This window comes from Carcharodon carcharias, chromosome 5 (assembly GCF_017639515.1).
Source record: "Carcharodon carcharias isolate sCarCar2 chromosome 5, sCarCar2.pri, whole genome shotgun sequence".
Lineage (NCBI taxonomy): Eukaryota > Metazoa > Chordata > Chondrichthyes > Lamniformes > Lamnidae > Carcharodon > Carcharodon carcharias.
The window spans coordinates 44,165,110-44,188,635 of record NC_054471.1 but is presented as its reverse complement, the minus strand read 5'-3'; the positions used below and the strand labels follow the sequence as shown (position 1 = coordinate 44,188,635).

Sequence of the window (23,526 nt, the reverse complement as noted above, 5' to 3'; positions counted from 1 at the left end):
AAGACAAAATTACAGTGCTCCTAGGGGAAGCTGATAATCTTACTCCAGACTACTGGTCAGTTACAGTCCAGGTTCAAGGCTTCAATGTTGCTTTTAAAATTGATACTGGAGCTGCAGTATATTAGCAGATGACCTCGACTGGCTTCATCCATCAGACATCAAATTACAAGGTCCAGTCGGCATAGACCTTCCAAAGCCAGGATTATTGCTCCTCTTCACAACAAGGGGCAACAGATCGTTGATTCTCACTATGTTCTTCACAATCAACGTATATCCTTATTTAGTGGCGATGTTGGCATACTTCTAGGAATCCTAGAAAAACCAGATGATGCTCATCATTTGAACACTCACTCTTTTTCATGCAACAATCTTCAACCTTTTACTTAGAAGCAGTGGAGATTCAGCTTCAGACACTGAGGAAGTTTATAAAATCGGCAGTAAGTTCCTTCTTTCACTCCATCCACTAGATGCCAGGCAGAGATTACGTTATGAATCTCTCAGTTCTTCACAAAGTAAGGCCAGAGGTGGCAGATACAGACGATGACCATCCCCATGATGACCTGTTGGACCTGAATTGACTTTTTCTAGAAAGTGATGAAGAAGAATCCCTTGCAATGCTGAATGATCTTTTGGAAATTGAGGACCTCCAGGATGATTCTTCTTTCCAGTTGATGAATGCACCGTATGAAGTCTCTGTTGTCTTTTAAGGAGAGTCAGCTGTGTTTTTAGTGGCTAAGCAGATTTCAGATCTTGGTTCCACTGAATCTACCAATGTATTGCCGAGTTTATTTCCTGTTGTCCATGAAGAGTCTTCCACAGAGGATGCCTTGCCTGAGTCCAGGTCAGAGTCCATAGAGGATCACACTGTGCAAGAGCTGGTACCATCCAGGGGTGAAAGTCAATTGCCACCCATTTTCAGTCCTAGCTGAATGTCGTCTTCTCTTCAGAGCGGCAGAATCTTTAGCACTTCTGAAGCTGCAGAATCCTGTACAGCGTTCTTGTCCCTGAGTTAGTTGTCTGTAGGAAATTCGTCTCATTGCAGATGATGATGCTGTCTTGTCTCCATATCCTCAACAATTCTTCCCATTGCCCACAGTGGAATAACTTCATACAGAGGGAGGTGTGGCTCTCTTACCAAGGCCTACAGAAAATAGACAGTCCTCCCGAAATATCATTGGGAAACCATCTCTTCTTTTCCTGACAGTCTTACAGGAATTTGGTCGTTTTTATCCTTCAGTGTCTAAGTTAGTTGAAACCTTAGATCTTCAATGCCTTTTCAGTCATTGATACAACAGTGGAGTTGAACATCATTCCGCTTCTGACGCTCTCTCCCTGGGTGCTTTGTGGGAGCAACAAGTTCCTCAGAGTGTCTGGAGTCCTTCTCTTCTAATCCCAGAGGGTCAAAAGGTCAATTCACTTCAGTTTTCTCTTTTGGATCAGTCTTTCGATGAAAAGTCTTCATTGACCTTGCAGTTCAGTCATCCTGAAACCTACACTCTGCTTCCCAACAATGCTGACAGCAATGCTTCTAAAGTGTTGTCATATTCTGCAGATGATGATGTCCTACCAGATGCTGAAGGAAGCTCTCATGTCACCAAGGCGCCTTCTCTAACAGCCGAGAATACTGTGGGAGATTGAATGCCACTTGGGGAGGGGAAGTGTAGGAGTTGAAGTTCGCTAGAATCTGTAGTTGTAAAAAGGGAGTCACAGAAATGCAAGGTAAATAGTTAAAGATATTGTCATGAAACTAACATTTTTTCATAATTTTTTTGGTTCATTGTGAAATCGGTTTATAGGGGTAAGTATAGTTGTGTGAGATTTAATTACATGTTGTAGTCAAGCAGACTGCAAGCTTTAAATCATGAAAAGAAGCTAGGTGCTTAACATGCTAAAGATAAACATGGATCCTGGCTTAGCATGTAAGGTGTGAAGAGAATTTGCATTTTTAGATAAATGAAGCGATATTTGGATTTCAAAGGAATCTTAGTCTGTTTACAACTAGCCGGATAAGCAAGGCTAAGGAATGTGTTTATTTGTCCCAGCGGTTACTGACAATATATAGTGGCAACATTAAAGTTTTTATATTATGAGGAAGATACAGTTTCAAAGACATATGGAACAATAGAATTTACATATAAAAAGAGAGAAACATATATAAAGGAGAACGAGAGGTTACGTGTTAGAAGGCCATGTAAAGTCTAACCAGAGTGTGTGAAATAGCCTTAATGAAGCCTCCAGCATTTGTGCGTAAGTCTGCTACCTAACGAAACTGAAGCTGGAGATAGGCCATTTGGAATTCCACTATCCTGGGTATTGTGTTAACTTGCTGAGTTTGTTTTAAATCTAAAATCTATTGTGGACCGTTGCCTTAAAGGGAATGTAGCTGGGAATCAGGTTAATTAGGAGTTTTAGGAGTTACTATAGTAGAAATTGTAGTCTTATGTATGTGCTTGACATCTTTTATTTTGTTAATAAATATTTTTATTTTAATGTTTTAAATCTCAAAGTTTTGGTGGATTTATTACTTCTGAATTGAGCGTATGCATCTCGAATAAGTACAAGTTGCAAAACCATTGTAATAGCACAGCCAAGTTTTCCTTGTGGATTTGGTCTGCCTGGCACACATCATCTGCCACATCATAACAATATAATGTCAAGTTGTTGTTAAAAATAGGATAGTAAGCTTGGGGGAGGTGTAGTTAACAGAAGAGATATGTTAATTTATGAAGTAGATGATGATGTACCACTGACATCAGTCAGTCATGTGTCAGACTCTCTCTCCCTCTTGAGAGAGAGAGAAAGAGATAGGGAGGTATCATGTCTAGGAGCAACACTTGTTTAGAAGTAGTACTAATAAACAAGTGTTAAGCAGATGCCAAAGTGTGACTGCAGTCTGTCTATGAGCCAAGTCCCACGACTAGAGTCCAATGTAAAAGAACACATCTCAGAACAGAGTGGTTACAAAAAGAGAGACTATTATGAGACATACACATATCTACAAACAAGTCTACTCCAAAATGCTAAATAATGCACCAAAATAAAAATTAAAAAGACAAACTTAGACCCTTTGAGAAAATAAATATAATGGGTGGAACCGTCCCAGATTTGTACTAAGCGCGGTAACAGGCAGGTAAAAAGACATTTTACCCGCCAGCTTTTCACACCATATTGTCCCAAACCCGCCGCATTAATTATGCATTCTCAGGAAACGTCATTTCCATTGCAGGCGGGGTCTCATTCGCCTGCCACACCATTACCTCTCCGTTTCATCACACTGGGCGCCATATTTAAAGTCCAGCCACGCGCACACTCTCAGTACTTCCAGCCCAGAACTGCTGCAAAGAAACCATGGCCCCAAAAAGCAAAAAGATTGCAGTGTCCAGGTTCAATGACACATCCCTCGAGTGCCATTTGGATGCTGTGGAAACTCGCCATGATGTCCTCTACCCCAGCTCTGGCCACAGGATGGGCAGAAACCTCACTAATCTGGCCTGGGAGGCGGTGGCAGCGGTGTCCTTCAAAAGAGGACAGCCACCCAGTGCCGCAAGAGGGTGAATGATCTCCTCCATTCCGCCAGTCAGTCACTCTTATCACTCTCAACTCTCACACTCACAAACCAATCACACATTCACAGGGCCCTCACTCACTGCCTGTTCAAGGGACATCATCATTCACTCTCTCACACACACTTTTATTGTCCTCGTCCCATCCATGGGACCACTCACCACCCACACATATCCAGGCATACTTATCATCTGGTCTGGCAGGCATCCTGCTTACACTCTTTCCATCTATTCATGCAGAACAAGCTGTTACACAACAAGAGAGAGAGGTTGCAGACCGGTGGAGGAATGCCTGAAATCAAGGTCCTCATGGATTTTGAAAACAGAGCCATCCAGCTGGCCAGCAAGGATGTGGACCATTCCTGTGCTGACGGTGAGGTCAGCGGTGCTCTGCCAAGTGAGGGTCCAGCAGTGCAACATCCACCAGACAACCATGTTGTGAATGACGTGTCCTGTTTCATAGGCGACTGCCATGCACTAATTATCTCTCCTTGCTTCCACAGGCACACCTGGGAAACAGTCGATGGAGTCCATGACCGAGGGTCTCCAATCAAGCCCCAAAGAAACCTCTGAAGAGGAATCTGGGGGCACCGTCCTTGAAGTCCCATCACAGCACTCCTCCACACCAGCGCAGAGACACACACCTCGGTTGGGACCTAGCTTTACAGTAGCCTCGGGATCACAATTTGGTGAGCACATCACACTGTCTGATCCACAGCAGGCGGCAACAGGGTCTTCCCAGATGTCTGGCACTCAAGAGGACTGCTGGAGGCCAGAAAATTGCTTAGTCCGAGTCATATGACGAGCCTCTGCACTCGGTCATGTCACAGTTGCTGGAGCTGCAAAGGCAAGCTTGGAAACATCAGGAAGGAATGTCTGCTGCACTCCTCAGATAGCAAGGCACAATGCAGGAGACCGTCCACTTTCAGGGTGAAGTGATGGCACTGGCATGCCAATGCACTGAGGTCAACACTGGTAAGATGGAGGCTGCCATGGAGATCTTGGTCCAGGACATCACTCCTACACTGCTGCGTGGACTGAATTCCATCACTCATACTGTTGGCCTTCAACAGTCTGTATGCGAGAGGGGTGCGGGGCAGCTTGATCTCACCCAGTTGCCCCCTTCTCCTCAAGGAGTCAGCCAGGGGCCCTCGTGCACCCATGGGGAGGAGGATCAAAAGGTTTACCTGCCGGGGTCATCCATCCAGGTGACGCTGGGGGTGTCCGGCCAATCTGAAGCCCCTCTTCCTGTGACCTTAGCTGCCCCAGCTCCACAGGCCGAGGAGGGTGCCACTGTCACACAGCAGGATCCCAAAAGCAAGCCGGGGCCCACCAGGTCTCAGCCCTCCAAAGGACGCCCGCTAAGATCATCACAGACAGGGCATAGCAGTCAGCAGGCTGCCTCCACCTCCGCTGTGGGTGGCTGAGAAGCACCAAGACGTAGCAGCAGGGTTAGGAAAGTTACGTAAAAGTAATTGCACAACCTGGGCATGGGTTTTAATCACTTGTACATACTGTTCATTATTATCAATAAACTCCCAAGAATCACAGTATCGCAGTATCTTTACAGGCTATTGTCTCCCTGCCTATGGCTCCTTGTTCTGATGAGCAGTGTTCTTGTCACTTGGATGTAAAACCTTTCTGCACAAGATAAAGCAGGTTTCTCAGTCCAGTGCCTCTTCCCTGTGCTCTGGCAAGCCTTCAGACCAAAGTGATAGTCTGGCCTCGCACTTCCCGGATACATTACTGATGCCTGCAACTCGACAATGCTTGCCATTGCTGCCAGAAGCTTGTGGGGAGGCATCATAGAGTTCCATCATTCTCTCTGTGTGCTCTCAGCACCTTTAAGGTGGGGCTGGCCCCCATCTCTTCAGCATCTGTGATGAGTGACTCTGTGCTCCTAAAGGGGGCCAGGTGTTGAAGGCAGACAAAGGATAAGATGCTTTTAAAGTTTCATGGCTGCGTCTCTATAATATGACCCTGATCACAGAGCACAAGCGAGCTGCCCTCAGCCTGTTAGGAGTGAGACATTCTCAGAGGCTATATGAAGATCTATAGAGTGTCCTCACTGCATGTCATCATCATCCGACACAAATCTAGCAGCTGTGAGGGCTTCTCGAGCACTTATCTCGTCTGGCCAGTGTGAGGGCCTCATCCCCATTATCGTCATCTTCAAGGGCCTCCTCAGCCTCACTGGTATCCTCCTCTTTGGAGGAGACCTCCAGCTCCTCCATCTCCTCCTCAGCCAGCTCCTCTCCCCATTGCAGCGCCAGGTTGTAAAGGGCACAGCAGGTGATGACGATGCGTAACGCCCTTTGTGGACTATATTGCAGAGCTCCACCAGACCTGTCCAGGCACTGGAACCTCATTTTCAGCATCCCGAAAGTCTGCTCCACCAAGTTGCAAGTTGCAGCATGAGCCTCATTATACCTTCACTCTGCTGCAGTCTGAGGCCGCCGCAAAGGTGTCATCAGCCAAGGCCTCCCCGAGGAGCCATCTCTGCAGCTTCTGTGGAGCCTAGAAGACTTCAGGGCTCTGTGACCAACTGAGAGTGTAGGAGTCATGTACACTCCCTGGAAACCGTGCGCAGACCTGCAGGATGTGTTTGTGGCGGTCAGACACCAGCTGCACATTCAGTGGAGGGAATCCCTTGCAGTTGACATAGTTGACCGCTTGTTGCGACAGAGATCTGAGTGCTCTGTGAGTGCAGTCGATGGCACCCTGTGCCTGTGGGAAACCCAAGATCTGCGCAGATCCAATTGTTTTTGCATCCTGGCTGTTCTGGACCAGGGGGAAATGAACAAAATTGTGTGCCCTTATGAAGGTGCCATCCTTGACCACATGGATGAATGTGTGGTTGGTGGCTTGTGATATCCCACAGAGCTCACCTGAGGAGCCCTGAAAGGAGCCACTGGTGTAGAAATTGAGACCCATGGTCACTTTCACGGCCACTGGCAGTGGATGCCCTCCATTTCCCCATGGTGTCAAATCCTGCAGGAGCTGGCAAATGTGACCGATCACTTCCTTAGACATACGCAATCTTCGGCGACACTGGTTCTCGGTTATCTGCAGGGATGAAAGGTGGCATCTATAGACCTTGGGTCCAGCTAGGCGCTGACCAGTGATAGCTCGCTGTGGCTCTTCAGCAGCATGTGCAAGAGCCCCAGTCGCCACTTCTTCCAGAGGGTGCTACTCCTCCCTCTGCGCAGCCAGGTATCTCAGTCGCTCTCTTCTCAGTCATCTTTGCTCTCTGTAAGCACGAGGCATACAGCTAGGTCACCAGGCTCTATGATCCTGATGTACTCCTCCTACAGGATGAAAGAAAGAGACACGTAAGTTCACATGGGTGTACTAAGGATCTGTCTTGGTTAAGTCTAAAGGCCCCTTAAAGCATCTCGGAGGGTGCTGGCCACCACTTGTTTGGCCAGAGATTAGTGAACTGCATGGTTACCCAAAACTCCACCCACTTCTGCCCCTCTCCACCCGACCGATTGGTAGCAGCTTTGCCCACTGGACTGCATACTGTGCTCTCAGCTCAGGCGCTGGCATTCTCTTATCCTGCACCGCAAGGCTGCGCTGTTAGCTTGAACCATGGGGAAGACCGGTCCAAACCGAGATGATGACATTGCAAGGGGCTGTGAGCACCTCCACCAGTAACTGCTCCATGGCCTGCTTTAACATAGAGGTTGTACAACATGCCCAGTTGTCCAACTGTTCTGCAGTCCACTAAAACGCTCATTACTTTGCAGTCTGTGCCGAGGAATGAAAAGCTCTGATGCACCTGGCGGCACTTAATGCCTCTGCATTGCTTGAATGGGCAGATAAGCTAGAGGCCCGACTCCAATCATATCAATGGGGCTGCACCTGAACTGTCTCAGCTGTAGAGGAATGGTCACTTTATACAAGGTTTCCCTAATGCGTGGCCACTTCCCTTACCTACCAACCCCCCACCCCACCCCCTTCAACCACAGGGCAGCCCTTGTCCACCTGCAACATGCCTTAACGGCGGGGCAGCCCTTGTTCTTCCTCCTGCCAACACGTCTCAACCTTGAAGTCCAACAGGTGACCCAGGCGAGCACTCTGCAACATTATTGCGTACTCACCTCTGAGTTCCCTTCAAAGTACAAGCTGCAGAGTGCATACCTTTTATATGCTGTTGTGAAACATGTTGATCACGCCGATGTGGGCGGACAATCCAGCGGTGGGGGGATCAATTCCAGTGGGTTGGGCTTATAATGATATTCAGATGTATTAGAATGAGGTTCCTGACATCCGATGGCGGGAAACAGAGCCTGCCATTGGCGGGCAGAGCGAACGATCGCCAACTGGTTTCATGACTTTGTGAAACTGATTTTTGGCCTTCTCACCATATTGTCCGCTCATGCCACCGAACACACCCGGCACCAGTGGGCACAGACGATTCCGCCCAATGACTTCAGCACTCAGTTCACTCTTCATAAAATAAAGTGAGTGAAGAAAAGAAGGCTTTGATTTTTTTTTGGTTCTCTGTAACTTTTTCCAGTCTTTCAACTCTGGTCTCTTGTTTATCATAAAATACCTTTGTCCTACCAATGGCGACTGTGCCTTCAAGCATCCAGGCACTACGCTTTAAATTCCTTCCCTAACCCACTACACCTCTGTCTCCTCCTTTAAGATATGTCTTAAAACCAACATCTTTGATCAAACTTTTATATTTCTTTAAATCAATCAATTTTGTCTGATTACACTTCTTTGGGCCACCTTAGGATGTTTTGCTGCATTAATTATGTAAATCAATGAAAGTTGTTATGCCAGTCCTACTGAAATAAGAATTGTCGGAACCAAAATTTGAAGAAAATGGCTTCAAATTTACTTCTCTATCTAGATCAGCTGTATATGAAATTCCATTTGATCTAAATGGGATTCTGGTAACTTGAGCACTCCATTTCTGTGCAAACAAAGCTAATGGCCTTCTGTTTCAGCTACAAAAGGGCTGATGTTTGTATATAGTCAGGCTTATGGCTTAAGTTGACTGGTGATTGCTCTCTGAATTTATTTTTATTTTTCCTTGAAAAGTGAAAACCAGTGGCCTTAATATTAAGGAACGACTCCATCAAAATAGGTTCTACATACTGGATGGATTAGTATTTGATTCTTGAATGACCTTTAATTTCAAAACAGCACACAATCTCTACAGGAGATCAAATACAATATAGTACAACGCATCATCAATTTAAATGAAAACATTGCAGCTACTTAAAATTAATTTATAATAGATGTCTTTGTTTACGTTATACCACACACAAAATATTGAATCAACTTGCATGGCTAAGTTTTCAGTTTTCCTTTCCAATTGTTGCTGGATTGACTGCTTATGTTGACATAAACCGCTATCACTCTGGTAAATAGAATGTTTACTTCATATTTACTGCACCCAGCATGATATTTACAATACATTTTTCTATGGTAGTAAATAAACATGAAAACACTTCGAAAGTTCACAGAAAACACCCCATTTTTTTACTGCTGATTACAAAAGCTTTAATTAGCTTTAAAGTATAAAACCAACAGTGAATAACAATTTTTACTTCTGGAAAAAGGTGTGGTCACCATGAAAAGTAAAATGGGCTCTTTGTAACCTAACAGATGAAAACATACCAAACAAGCTTATTCAATTGGACTGTTGCATTTACTATGCTTCTACACACTCCTCTTCACATGCTCCAATTGTGATAGTATCCTCTGTCATCCACTACCATTCAGCCTCTGTTTGCCAACACATCTGCTACTTCCAACTTGATCCCACCAAACAAAACTTCCTTTTTTAATTTGCATTTTTCATTCACTTATTTTTCTTTTTATTTATTTTCATTTTTATTCATTGTTTTATCCCCACCTTTTATCCTATTTTCGATCTTCTTTCCCACCACCGTCCCCTCCCCCACCCCACCCCCACTAGGGCCATCTGTCACTTGTTCATGTTTTTTCCAGACTGCTTACCCTTGTCCTACTATTATCATATTCTGCTTTCTTACCATAATGCCACCATCAGCAGCTCCTTTAGCCAGTACCACTACCATTAACACCCCTTTGTCCTTTTGTTCATGACACTTTTGTCAATCTCTCCTTTGCCCCCACCTATTGCTGGCCTTCTATCCACTTTCACCTGCTCCATCCCCCTTAAACAGTATAAATTTCATCACATTTTTACTTCTCTTTAGCTCTGAAGAAGAGTCATAAGGAATCGAAACGTTAACTTTGTTTTGTTTCCACAAATGCTGTTAGACCTGCTAAGTTTTTCCAGCATTTTCTGTTTTTGTTTCAAAACTTCCTCTTTCCTCCTTGAAGGGACCACTCCTTTAATGACACTTTGATTTATTTTTCCACCAGCCTAACCATCTCCCCTTGTTCGGACACTTACCCATGCATGTACAAAAGATGCCACACTTGCCTATTTACCTTCTTCTACACATACAGGCCTCAAATACTCTTTCTTGTGAGACAGCACTTTATGTGTACTTCCTCCATGCTCTTTAACAGTGACAATGCTCTGTGACAGGCCTGCCAATACACAAAGCATCTCTGTGAGCATGCTCAGCAGCTTTCTCCTGTATGCCACCTCAACGAAGTTCTCAGCTGAGTCCCATGCAGAAGAACTCATCTGTGACTTCCCCCTCACCCTCTGGAGAGCTAATATCTGGCCTGCTCTTTCCCCCTGGCTCCAACAACGTTCAAGAAGTCCAACACTATGCAGGACAATGCAGCCCACTATATTGGCACCCCATTCACCACTTTAAAACATTCACTCCCTCCACCACCACACATATTGGCAGCAGTGCATACAATCTATAAGATGCACTATAATAACTCACAAGGCTCCTTCAACAGCACCTTCCAGGCTTCGCACCTCTACGACCCAGGAGGACAAGGAGCACCACAACCTGCAAATTCTCCTCTTAATCATACACCATCCTGACTTGGAACTGTATCAATGCTCCTTCGCTATTGCTGAGTCAAAATCCTGGAACTCCCTCACTAACAATACTGTGGGTGTACCTATACCAAGAGAGTACCCTTCTCAAGGCTAATTAGGAATAGGCCAGCAAAGCTCCAATCACCATGAATGAATAAAAAAAGTGTTTAGTGAATGTGTTGCAATTTGTTTGGGTGTTGTGCTTGTCATTGCTGAATACCTGGAAGTATGTGAAAACTGCAAGATATGGGTGTGAGGCTTGCAGCAGTGCTAAGCATGTGAGAGTGAAGTGGAGTATATAAATGTTAGACATGAGTCCTGATTGGTACAGATTGATAATGTATGAGTTGTGGGGGTGTGGTGCATTGAGCAGTTTTAGAAGTAGGTAGTGTGATGAGTAGAAGTCACTGGAAGATGCAGACACTGAACTTGATCACTCATATGAAATCACCGAACTTTATCTAGCACTGCAGTCAGATTCTTGAGGCCAGACACCTGGAATTCACTTCCGTAGTCACCTGCACCCATTCCCTTTGCAGGGTAAGCCTTGAAGGCTTCCTCACTCCCTGTTTAAACATGACTTGTTTTCCATTGTTGACCTCCTAGACAAATGTTTCCAGCACACCATCAGAGAACCTGGGAGCCCTCTTTCTGCCTGTGCTCCATTCCTTCCCTCAAAGCCTTTCAATAACAGTTCGACCAGCTGCTGCAGCATTAATGTACTTCCCTTTAAGAAGGGCAGGCTAGCTGTAAGTTGTACTAACCAGGCACACATCTTGGACCCCCTGCTGAGCTTACAGCTAGTCAGCATGGAATTTGCACTGGGCTGAATACTGCAATCATTGAAATGAACTGGCAGCATAAATTTGCCTGCTGCCTGCATCACCTTGACTGGACATTAGGTAATTGCGCATCATAATTTTTATGCTCACTAAAAGACCTAATCAAATTCTTAGCCCCTCTTTTTACCTTGGAATGACTTTCCTTCTGCCTTTCCTGTTGGCACAAACACTTGCTGGGGTATGCTGCCATGGACACCAGCAGTCTAGCTGTATCTCACACAAGCATCCATTTTTCAAATGTGAGCCTGGATAGGCCGTGCAGATGCTTCTTTGTTCTTGTAACCTCTTACCACCGAAATAATGGGCAAAACTTAATGCCCCCCAGGGGTGTATTTGGAGGTGGGAGGGCATTTAGTTGGGTAGAAAGGTGCAGAGTGGGGACCCTGCCATCTTCCCCCTCTGCCCAATTAAGTTTGCTCGTGAATGGCCTTCCCATCCAGACACTAATTAAGACCCTTAAATGAGCATTTAATGCCCACTTAAGGGCCTCATCCCACCACCGTTGGTGAGGGAGTTGCCATGAGGAGAGCCCAAAAATCAAACCACCCGGGCTATCAGGTGGGGAGGGAGCGGGGGTTGGGGGGAAGGGGAGTACCTCATTCAAATCGAGGTGGGGTGGGTTTGCTGACAGCTACCCCCTGTCCTTTCTTCCAACCCCCTCCCCCCACTCAGCTACCACCTACTGAAGACACCCATTCCACCCTCAATCACCTGTGCCGGGGTTCCTCCGCAATCCTAGACTTCTGGGGTATGCATTGCTGGCAGCAGCCAATGTTCCTAGTGGCATGATGGGCAACGGGGAGCTGCTGGCTTCTGATTGGCCAGTAGCTCTTGAGGGCAGGGTATGGGCTTTCCACCCCCGGGGTCCTAAATCCCAGGCAAGGCTCAACGCTGGCCAGTTAAATGCCTGTTGGGCACTTAATTCTGGCAGGCCTCACCAATGGAGGTGACGTGGGGCTCTCAGCAGTTCTCCAGCCAGCAGGTGAGACTCCCACTGGCAACATTAAATTCTGTCCAATGTAACAACTCATTTCATTCCAAATTCTGCTACTTCTGCACATTGAGTTTCTAATCTAAATGGGCTGTCGTGAGGTGGGTGACTACACTGCTGATCGCCATTCAAGATTTTAACTGTTCTGATAGGAAAATAAGCTGCAAGGAGGATGCAAAGAGACAGCAAAAGATTATCTACTGGATTAAGTGATTGAGCAAGAAGCATTATGTGGGGAAACATGAAATTATTCACTTTTGTTTCTCATACAGAAACCTCATGTAGTAACCTACCAATTGCTTTTGTGTAATGTCTGGCTCCCAGCAGTAACTCCGGCGCACGATACCAAAATGTTACTACCACTGGATCCAAATCAGCCAAAGGCTTTAGTGGAGAATTAAATAGTCTGGCAAAACCCATGTCCGCTGGAAATTAAACATATGTAAATTACAATTCAAAACATGACTCCTTTTTAATTACTGACAGATGAATAATCTCAGTTGTACAGGTATTTCAGAAATTCTGTATGGTTTATAAAAATATAGTTAGATTACCAAAAAAAGCTTTGGTGGGACCCCACCCAGTATTTAAACTAAATTAACACCCATTACGTTCAAGATATTAAAATGGGAGTAAAAAAAGTCACAGGGACATAATCCCTTTAACACGTTTAATATTTTGGGATTATGACAGAGATCATCCATTAGATTCACCTTTTCCTTACCTTGCACTTCAGTCATTTTACTCCTAAATGCATGAATAGTAAACAGATGGAACCGAAATGCAAGTTAAATCATTATTTTAAAATCCAATTCTTTCACTGAAAGGCAACATTTTTATTTTACGATGAAAGATCATCTCGACCTGAAATGTTAACTGTTTCTCCCCACAGATGCTGCCTGACCTGCTGAGTATTTCCTGCACTTTTTGTTTTTATATTAGATTTCCAGCATCCACTGTATTTTGCTTTTCTGTCAGCATTTTAACCTACCTGTTTAATTCAACTCCTGCGATGATTTAAATAGTGAAAGGAAATGAAAATTTCCCAGTGAAAACAAAAATATCTGTCTTTTATCAAGGAAAGTCAGCAGTTGATGTGGCCATGGACAAATTAGCTTTCTTTTTCCCTCATCTGACATGCACTTTGCCGTTTCAGGGGTCAACAATCAGAAATTCAATCTCATACTAACCCAAAGAAGCTGGTAACTCCAAAATGTCTTCCTAACACGCACCTATGTAAGGTAGAATATCTGATTTATTCTGAATCTATCCCCACTTTGCCACACAACATGAGCTATCTTCAGAGTAAAAGCAGGACTTCATCTCCACTGTGTGGGGGGCAATCCTACCAATGCTTACATAGCATATATTCATGGGTATTTACAACAATCGACCATGGATTCATTGTCATCATTAATTCTAGATTTTTCCTGAATTCAAATTCCACCATCTGCCGTGGCAGGATTGTTCGAACCTGGGTCCCCAGAGAATTACCCTGGGTCTCTGGATTACTAGTCCAGTAACAACACCACTATGCCATTGCCTCCCCATATATAGGATATATAAGCTACAACGCTGGCATCTACCCGGTAATGTGGAAAATTGTCCAGGTATATCCTGTACACAAAAAGCAGGACAAATCCAACCCAACCAATTACCGCCCCATCAGTCTACTCCCCATTATCATTAAAGTGATGGAAAGGGTCATCAACAGTGCTATCAAGCAGCACTTCCTTAGCAATAACCTGCTCACTGACGCTCAGTTTGGGTTCTGTCAGGGCCATTCAGCTCCTGACCTCATTAAAGCCTTGGTTCAAACATGGACAAAACAGCTGAACTCCCGTGGTGAGGTGAGAGTGACTGCCCTTGACATCAAGGCAGCATTTGACAGTGTGTGGTATCAAGGAGCTCTAGCAAAACTGGGATCAATGGGAATCAGGGGGAAAACTCTCTGCTAGTTGGAATCATACCTAGTACAAAGGAAGATGTCTGTGATTTTTGGAGGTCAATCATCTCAGTTCCAGCGTATCACTGCAGGAGTTCCACAGGGAAGTGTCCTCAGCCCAACCATCTTCAATTGCTTCATCAATGACCTTCCTTTCATCATAAGGTCAGAGGTGGGGGTGTTCGTTGATATTGCACAATGTTCAGCACCATTCGTGATTCCTCAGATACTGAAGCAGTCTATGTCCAATTGCAGCAAGACCTGGACAATATCCATGCTTGGGCTGACAAGTGGCAAGTAACATTCGCACCACACAAGTGTCAGGCAATGAGCGTCTCCAACAAAAGAGAATCCAACCATCGCCCCTTGATGTTCAATGGCATTACCATCACTGAATCTCACACTATCAACATGTTGGGGGTTACCATTGACCAGAAACTTAACTGGGCTAGCCTTATAAATATTGTGGCTACAAGAGCAGGTCATGTAAATTGTGAACAGCAGTGGTCTCAGCGCTTATCCTTGTGGATATACTCCTCAGCTTCTGTTACTCTGAATAACTACCCTCTACTCCCAGTCTCACTTTCTGCCACTTGTCCCCTGACTTCACAATCTCTATCCCTATTCATTGGTCTAGTATGGGACACCATATCGAAGACCTTTCGAAAATCCAGATAAATTGCATCTACTGCATTACCATTGTCTTCTCTCTCTGTTACCTCCTCAAAAATTCAATAAGATTGGTCAAATGAAATTTTCCCTTTGAAATCCATGCTGACTATTTATTATTATATTTCTCATTTCTAGACATTTTTCTATTCTCTCCTTTCATAAGGATTCTAAGATTTTTCCTCCTACCAATGTTAAGCTGACTGGACAAAAATTCCCTGGACACGTTCTGTCCCCCTTCTTAAATATAGGAATTATATTAGCCAACCGTCAGTCCTCTTGCACAACAGCCTTTTGGGACACGTTATTAAATATGAGTACTAATGCCCTTTCTATCTCTTCCCCAGGTTCTTTTAAAATACATGGCTGCAATCCATCCAGATTAGGGGCTTTATCCTCTTTGAGTTTGTTTAGCTTGTTCAATACAATTTTAAAAATGTTAAATGTAGTTATCTTATTACTCATCTTATCATTCAATGTCATGTCTACCTATTCTATCGCCCTGGTGAATAACAAATTGAAATACTTATTTAATATTTCTGCCATCTCTCAGTTGCAGAAGTTCTGTTATGAGCAGATGCATGTGCGACAAGTAGATCTGTGAGGATGAGGTCAAGTGCTTTATTTCTCTCATGTTAGTTAGGGGACAGTGATCATTGCATCATAGGGCTTAGATTGACTATGGAAAAGGACAAAGAATAATCCAAAGTAAGGATAATTAACCGGGGAAAGCCAACTTCAACAGGGTAGGAACAGATCTGAGCTGAATAAATTGGAGTCGAAGGTTGGCAAGAAAAATGGTAGCTGAACAATGGGCTACCTTCAAAGGAGGGATAGTTCAGGCACAGTCAAGGTATATTCCCTTGAAAGGGAAAAGTAGGGCAAACAAATCCAAATCTCCCTGGATGACAAATGAGATAGAAATTAAGATAAAGAAGAAAAAGTGTGCTCATGACATATGTCAGATAGAAAACACAATTGAGAACCAGGCTGAATATAGAAGGTTCAGAGTGGAGGTGAAAAGCAAATAAGAGAAGCAAAGAGAGAGCATGAAAAGAGAATGGCAGCCAACATAAAAGGGATTTCCGAAATATTCTAATATGCATATAAATAGTAAACGAGTGGTACAAGGAGGAGTAGGGCCAATTAGGGACCAGAATAGAGATTTACGCATGGAGCTGAGATATTAAATAAATACTCTGCATCTGTCTTTACCAAGGAAGAAGATGCTACCTAGGACATGGTGATAGGGGAGGTAATTCAGACACTAGAAGGATTTGAAATTGATAAGGAGGTGGTACTGGGTAGGCTGTCTGTACTTAAAAGTTGATAAGGCACCAGGATGAGATCATGCAAGGATACACGGGGAGGTGGTGACATAGTGGTATTGTCGGTGAACTGGTATTCTAGTGACCCAGGGTAATGCTCTGGGGACCCGGGCTTGAATCTCACCACAACAGATGGTAAAATTTGAATTCAATAAAAGCCTGGAATTAAAAGTCTGATGATAACCATTGAAACCATTGTCGATTGATGTAAAACCCCAATTGGTTCACTAATGCCCTTTAGGGAAGGAAATCTGCTGTCCTTACCTGATCTGGCCTACATGTGGCTCCAGACCCACAGCAATGTGGTTGACTCTTAAAATGCCCTCTGAACAAGGGCAGTTAGGGATAGGAAATAAATGCTGGCCTAGCCAGTGACACCTACATCCCATGGACGAATAAAAAAAAAGTTAGAGTGGAAACTGCAGAGGCACTGGTCATAATTTTTCAGTCTTCCTTTGTGCTTGGGGAATTGCAGTTCAAAAAAAAAAGGCTGCAAAAGTAAGCCCAGCAACCACAGACCAGTCAGTTTGAATTTGGTAATGGGGAAAATTGTAGAAACAATAACTTGGGACAAAATCAATAGTCACATGGACAAATGAAGGTTAATTCAGGAAAATCGGCATGGATTTCTTAAGGGAAATGGTGTTTAACTAACTTGCTAGAGTTTTTGGAAGAAGTAATAGATGAGGGCAAAGCTGTTGAATTGGTGTACAAAAGGCAATTGATACAGTGCTACACAACAGACTTGTGAGCAAAGTTATAGTTCATGGAATAAAAGGGGCAATAGCAACATGAACACAAAATTGAGTGACAAGAAACAGAGAGTAGTGGTTAGTGGGTGTTTTTCAGGCTGGATGAAGGTTTGTCATGTAGTTCCCAAGGGGTCAGTGTTGGTATCCTTGCCTTTTTTGATTATATATATATTAATGACTTAGACCATGGAGTACAATTTCAAAATTGGCGGATGACATGAAACTTGGAAGCATTGTGAATTGTGAGGATGATAGTGTAGAACTTCAAAAGGACATAGAAAAATTGGTAGAATGGGTGGACAGGTAGCAGATGAAGTGCAATACAGAGAAATGAGAAGGGATTAATTTTGGAAGGACATGGAGAAACAATATAAAATAAAGGGTACAATTCTAAACGGGATGCAGGAACAGAGGGACCAGGGTGTGTATGTGCATAAGTCATTGAAGGTGGCAGGACAGGTTAAGAGGGCAGTTAATAAAGCATACAGTATCCTAGGCTTTATTAATAGGGACATAGAGTGCAAGAGCCATGTTGAACTTGTATAAGAAACTAGCTCGGCCTCAGCAAAAGATTTGCATCCAGTTGTGTGTGTCATACTTTAGAAAGGATGTGAAAACATGGAAAGAATGCAGAAAAGATTCACAAGAATGGTTTCAAGGATGAGGAACTTCAGTTATGAAGATAGATTGGAGAAGTTAAGACTGTTTTCCTTGGAGAAAAGAAGGCTGAGAGGAGATTTGATTGAGGTATTCAAAATCATGAGGGACTGGACAGAATAGGTAGGGAGGAACTGTTCCCACCCCTGAAAGGATTGAGAACAAGAGAGCACAGGTTTAGAATAATTGGCAAAAGAAGCAAAAGCAATGTGAGAAAAAACTTTTCATGTAGCAAGTGGTTAAGGTCTGGAATATACTGCCTGACGGTGTGGTGGAGGCAGGGTGAATTGAAGCATTCATGAGAGAATTAGACTGCTATCCAAAAACAAAGAATGTGCAGCATTACAAAGGGAAGGCAGGAAAATGGTACTAAATGAGTTGCTCATTCAGAGAACCAGTGCAGATACGATGATCCGAATGACCTTCTGCTGCACTGTAACAATTCTATGATTCTGTATTCGGGTCTCCATGTCAGCAAAACAGGGTTGAATTTTCATAATGGGCGACAGAGATGTAAACCAGGGTGAGGTTTCTTCTTTTTCTATTACTGTTTCTCAGTTGAAGGTACTTAAAACATATGCTGTATTAACACCACGTCACACCAAAATGTTTTTTTTTACTTATTGCTTTATGTTTTGGTTTAAGTTGACTTGACTTTGTATGCCTTTTTGAAGCCATACACAGAATTTCCATGCAGTTGTACTTCTTGAAGGGCTCTAGTGTTCCCTTAAGCTGTTCTCGAATTAACTCTGTAGCCTAGTTCTTGTGGTCTAAAAGACAACCTTACATCCTTTAACTTTACACGCAGAGGAAAATGTACTCTATCATGAAAAAGTGTGAAACACTGATATTTACCTATTTTTACACGGCCTCGTTCTGGTCCTTCTCCCATTACTAAGATGTTTGCTGGTTTCTGGAAGAAAAACAAAAAGGGAATGAAAGACACATTAATCCTTCACAACTGAAGTTAAAATATAAACAGTAATTAGTATAATTTTATCACACACCTTTATGTCTATTAGTTTAAGTATTATTCCCTAAACGAATTTCCACATTTACTTGGCATGCCATCATGGATTCAAGCTGAAACATGCTACACCAAAGCCTTAAGACAAATATTCGAGCTTGCATTTTCCACAGGTTATTGTCACCACACGTACAACTTGTGAAGTATTGAGCAGGATTTTCCCACGGGCTTCAGGGCCGTGAGGTCAAGACCAAACCAGGGTGCCAAGCCTGCACTGATTGTCAGGGAGAATGGCACAGTGACATTCTGAATTGGCCACCTCCAAGCTCACCATCCTATTGAGGATGGTGGGCTGCCTCCCAATGGTGCCAGCCCAATCAGAGCTCTCGAAGCTCTGAAAACTCAGCAGCCCCAACAGAGAGGTGGATAGGTGAAAATGGAGGTGCCTTTGGACCCTTAAAAATATATAACATTTAAGGGGGTGGGGGTAAGGTGATAGAACCTCAGATCAAAGGAAAGCGCCTCCATTTGGATTGTTGGGGTTGCAGAAGCATTCTTTAATGTCCGGGACCTCCTCTTTAAGCTCATTAAGCTGGTGATGGTCTGCATGCAGTGGTAGGGGGCTGCTCCACTGCTGGCAAAATGCAGCTGGGCTCTCTAAATCACCCCTATTTGGGGCATTCAGCATTTATATTGGCTGCCTGCTTCTGTTCAGTAGACAGCTGATGCAGTTCTCTATGTGCCCCTGGAAAAGTTCCCCGCTGAATGTATGGGGAGCAGTCCTGAAGCAGCATCCCACGATTTTCCTGAAGCCCTGCCTCCAAGGCCGCCATCCCAGTGCTTCCTCTCCCCCAGCCTTCCCATCACAACCCACAATCCCCCCCAACCCACCCACCCACCCGGGCCTCCCCTCTTGTCCCCGCTGCAAGATCCCTCACCTACCTGGTCCTGTGGGGTCCAGCACTTTGGTTGGACTGCTTGTAGTCCCAGCAGTGGCCACTGCTGCTTGTAGCGCTGCTAGGACTACAGGGCTGATGGAAAATCAGATGGCTGGCAGCTTTCTGAGGTGGTCCTTCCTCCTGATGAGAGGCGGAAGTTTCGCCTCCAGCCAATTAATGCTCCTCAGAGAGCTTTACGGCTGCATGGCAGCTGACATCGATGGGAATGCCTTTCCACCAACTTTTTGGGTGGCAAAGTGGGAAAACCCACCATCCTGAAAAATCCTGCCCATGAAAGTAATCTCAAAATTAACATGATTTTTTTTTTTATTCATCCATGGAATGTAGGCTTCGCTGGCTGGGCTATGCATTTATTGCACATCCCTAGCTACCCTTGAGAAGGTGGTGGTGAGCTGCCTTCTTAATCTCTGCAGTCCATATGGTGTAGGTACATCCACAGTGCTGTTAGGGAGGGAGTTCCAGGATTTTGACCCAGCGACAGTAAAGGAACGGCGATATATTTCCAAGTCAGGATGGGGAGTGACTTGGGGGGGAACTCCTATGTGGTGTTCTCATGTATTTGCTGCACTTGTCCTTCTAGATGGTAGTGGTTGTGAGTTTAGAAGATGCTGTCGAAGGACCCTTGATGAATTTCTGCAGTGCGTCTTGTAGATGGTACATGCTTCTGCCACTGTGTTTTGGTGGTGGAGGGAGTGAATGTTTGTGGATGTGGTGCCAATCGAGCGGGCTGCTTTGTCCTGGACAGTGTCAAGCTTCTTGAGTATTTTGGAAGTGCACTCATCCAGACAAGTGGGGAGTATTCCATCAGACTCCTGACTTGTGCCTTGTAGATGGTGGACAGGCTTTCGGAAGTCAGGAGGTGAGTTACTCATTGCACAATTCCTAGTCTCTGACCTGGCCTTGTAGCCACAGTATTTATATGACCAGTTCAGTTTTTGGTCAATGATAACTCCCAGGATGTTGATAGTGGGAGATTCGGTGATGGTAATGCCATTGAACATCAAGGGAGATGACTGGATTCTCTCTTGTTGGAGATGGTCATTCCTTGGCACTTGTGTGGCATGAATGTTACTTGCCGCTTGTCAGCCCAAGCCTGGATGTTGTCCAGGTCTTGCTGAATTTGGCCATTGATTGCTTCAGTATTTGAGGAGTTGTGAATGGTGCTGAACATTGTGCAATCATCAACGAACATCCCCACTTCTGACCTTGTGATAGAAGGAAGGTCATTGATGAAGCAGCTGAAGATGGTTGGGCTGAGGACACTAGCCTGAGGAATTCCTGCAGTGATTTCCTGGAGCTGAGATGACTGACCTGCAACTACCACCTTTCTGCAAGAATGACTTCGGAATAGATTCTGAAATCCAAGTTAATTTAAATTTAAACCAAAATATGCTAAATTTGTCTTCATAATTACAGACAGACTTTTCTCTTTACAGATGCTGGCAGACTTGCTGTGTATTTCTAGCCTTTTTTGCTTTTATTTATGATCTTTTTCCCCCATATGTATATTTAAATAAAAGATTGTTGCACAAATCCAGTAATCAAAGCTTGCTCACAAACTGAGAGGACATTTATCAGTACAGGGTAGTAACATCTTTCCATCATGAAAGTGTTACATATTCTAACAATAACATATTTTCCTCTTTTGCTAGAAAACTTAGACAAATAGCATAGGATTACATAGGATCACGCCACAGAAACAGACCAGTCAGCTCAACCAGTTCATGCTGGTGTTTATGCTCCACTCGAGCCTCCTCCAATCTTTCCGCATCTAAATCTGCTATCATTACCATTTATCCCCTTCTCCCTCATATGCTTGTCTAGTTTCCCCTTAAATGCATCTATACTATTTGCTTCAATCACTCTCTGTGGAAGTGGGTTCCACATTCTTACCACTCTTTGGGTAAGGAAGTTTGTTCGAAATTCCCTTCTTGGTAATGATCTTATTTTGATGGCCTCTAGCTATGCTCTTCACCACAAGAAATGTTCTCTCTGTATCCATTCTTAACATACTATATCATTGTAAGACATGCAATTAAGTAATATTTTCTCTGGAACTGTTTGTACTGAACTGATTGGGAAGCTTAAACACCTCATCCTAAGCTAGAAATATTTTACTAATTAAAACCAACGCTCTGCTGAACAATGAGGACAATTCCAACACTGAAAAATAACAAAAAAAATGGCAAATTAATGGAGCTGACAGAATCTACAGTCTTCACGCTGAATCAGATTTCACAATATATTGTATGATATTAATAAATGTTGTTTATAATCAAGGCAGTCTAGATAACAGTTTCTGCAGTGCTGTAATGTCTGTATGAAAAAATTGATTTAAATAACTTTGGGCAGGGGTGAGGTTGAACTTTTGTACTCATCAAAGAAATGCAAAGCTGGAAAATTGAACGTTTTTCCATTTTTGGCAACCAATAACAGCATCAAGTATTCTCAAATCAGAAATAGCACGGACAAAAGTGAGCCTTAAGAACAGACCTACATTCAAATCGAGACATTCTGTGGTTAGCCAAGCTTTGATGAGAAATAAGGCACCATAAACCATCATATTATATGCACAAACAGAAACCAAACAGCATGATTTGCATGATTTACACTATAGTAAATGTGATACATATCAAAAGATTAGTCCATTATGATGAAGGGCTTCACTGGCGCTGGGTCAAAATCCTGAAACTCCCTTCCAAACAGTACTGTGGGTGTCCCTACACCATATGGACTGAAGTGGTTCAAGCAGGCAGCTCACCACCACTTTCTCCAGGGCAATTAAGGATGGGCAATAAATACTGGTCGAGTCAGCGATGCCCATATCCTGTGAACAAGTAAATCTTTTAAAAAGTTAATTGGTATTAACCTGCACACGTGACTTCATGTCTCTCAGTAACAGTTCAAAATAGCAGCATGATTTTGATATCCACAAAAGTCCTGCTTTTCATCAAGATACATTTCACATTGCTGCAATCTTGATTTTAAGACTTAGTACTTGGACAAAAATCATATAATTTAGGAAAATATGTCAAAAATCCTTTTAATTAGATGTGCAAAAAATACAGCACAATTTGGTTAAATATGCCAAAGCATATTTGGTTAAAGAGGAAATTAACACAATATTTTGGAAAGATATTAGCTCCAAAGATGTGGAATCTATATGGGTAGAGCTGAGAAACACTAAAGGGCAAAAAACATCAGAGGGGGTTGTATACAGACCCTCAAACTGTAGTGGTGATGTTGGGAATGGTATTAAACAGGAGATGCATGCAATAAAGTAACATCTGTAATTATGGGTGACTTTAATCTGCATATAGATTGGGCAAATCAAATTAGTAACATTACCGTAGAGGAGGGATTCCTGGAGTGCATACAGGATGGATTTCTGGACCAATACGTTGAGGAACCAACTAGAGAACAGCCCATCCTAGACTAATTATTGAGCAATGAGAAAGAAATAATTGGCAATCTAGTTGTGTGAGGCCCCTTGGGGATGAGCGACCATAATATGATAGAATTCTTCATCAAGATGGAGAGTGACATAGTTGACTCTGAGACTAGGGTCCTTAATCTTAATAAAGGAAACTACGATGGTTTGAGGCACGAGTTGGCTATGCTCACAGAATCACAGTGCAGAAGAGGCCCTTCAGCCCATCGAGTCTGCACCGACACATGAGAAGCATCTGACCTACCTACCTAATCCCACTTACCAGCACTTGGCCCCAAGCCTTGAATGTTATGATGTGCCAAGTGCTCATCCAGGTACTTTTTAAAGGATGTGAGGCAACCCGCCTCCACCACCCTCCCAGGCAGCACATTCCAGACCTTCACCATCCTCTGGGTAAAAAAGATTTTCCTCACATCCCCCTAAACCTCCTGCCCCTTACCTTGAACTTAT

At 43.7% G+C, this 23,526-nt stretch overlaps 1 protein-coding gene across 2 annotated transcripts in view; it reads right to left on the bottom strand.

Moving 5' to 3' along the window:
• cdk19 (cyclin-dependent kinase 19) overlaps positions 1–23,526 on the bottom strand; it is a 269,271-nt gene that overhangs the window by 133,373 nt on the left and 112,372 nt on the right. For both annotated transcript variants that reach the window (XM_041187628.1, XM_041187629.1), the window contains 2 exons: positions 18,555–18,612; positions 12,642–12,773 (listed from right to left, as the gene is read on the bottom strand). In XM_041187628.1, coding sequence (XP_041043562.1) covers positions 12,642–12,773; positions 18,555–18,612 — 190 coding nt within the window. The remainder of the gene's footprint in view (positions 1–12,641; positions 12,774–18,554; positions 18,613–23,526) is intronic.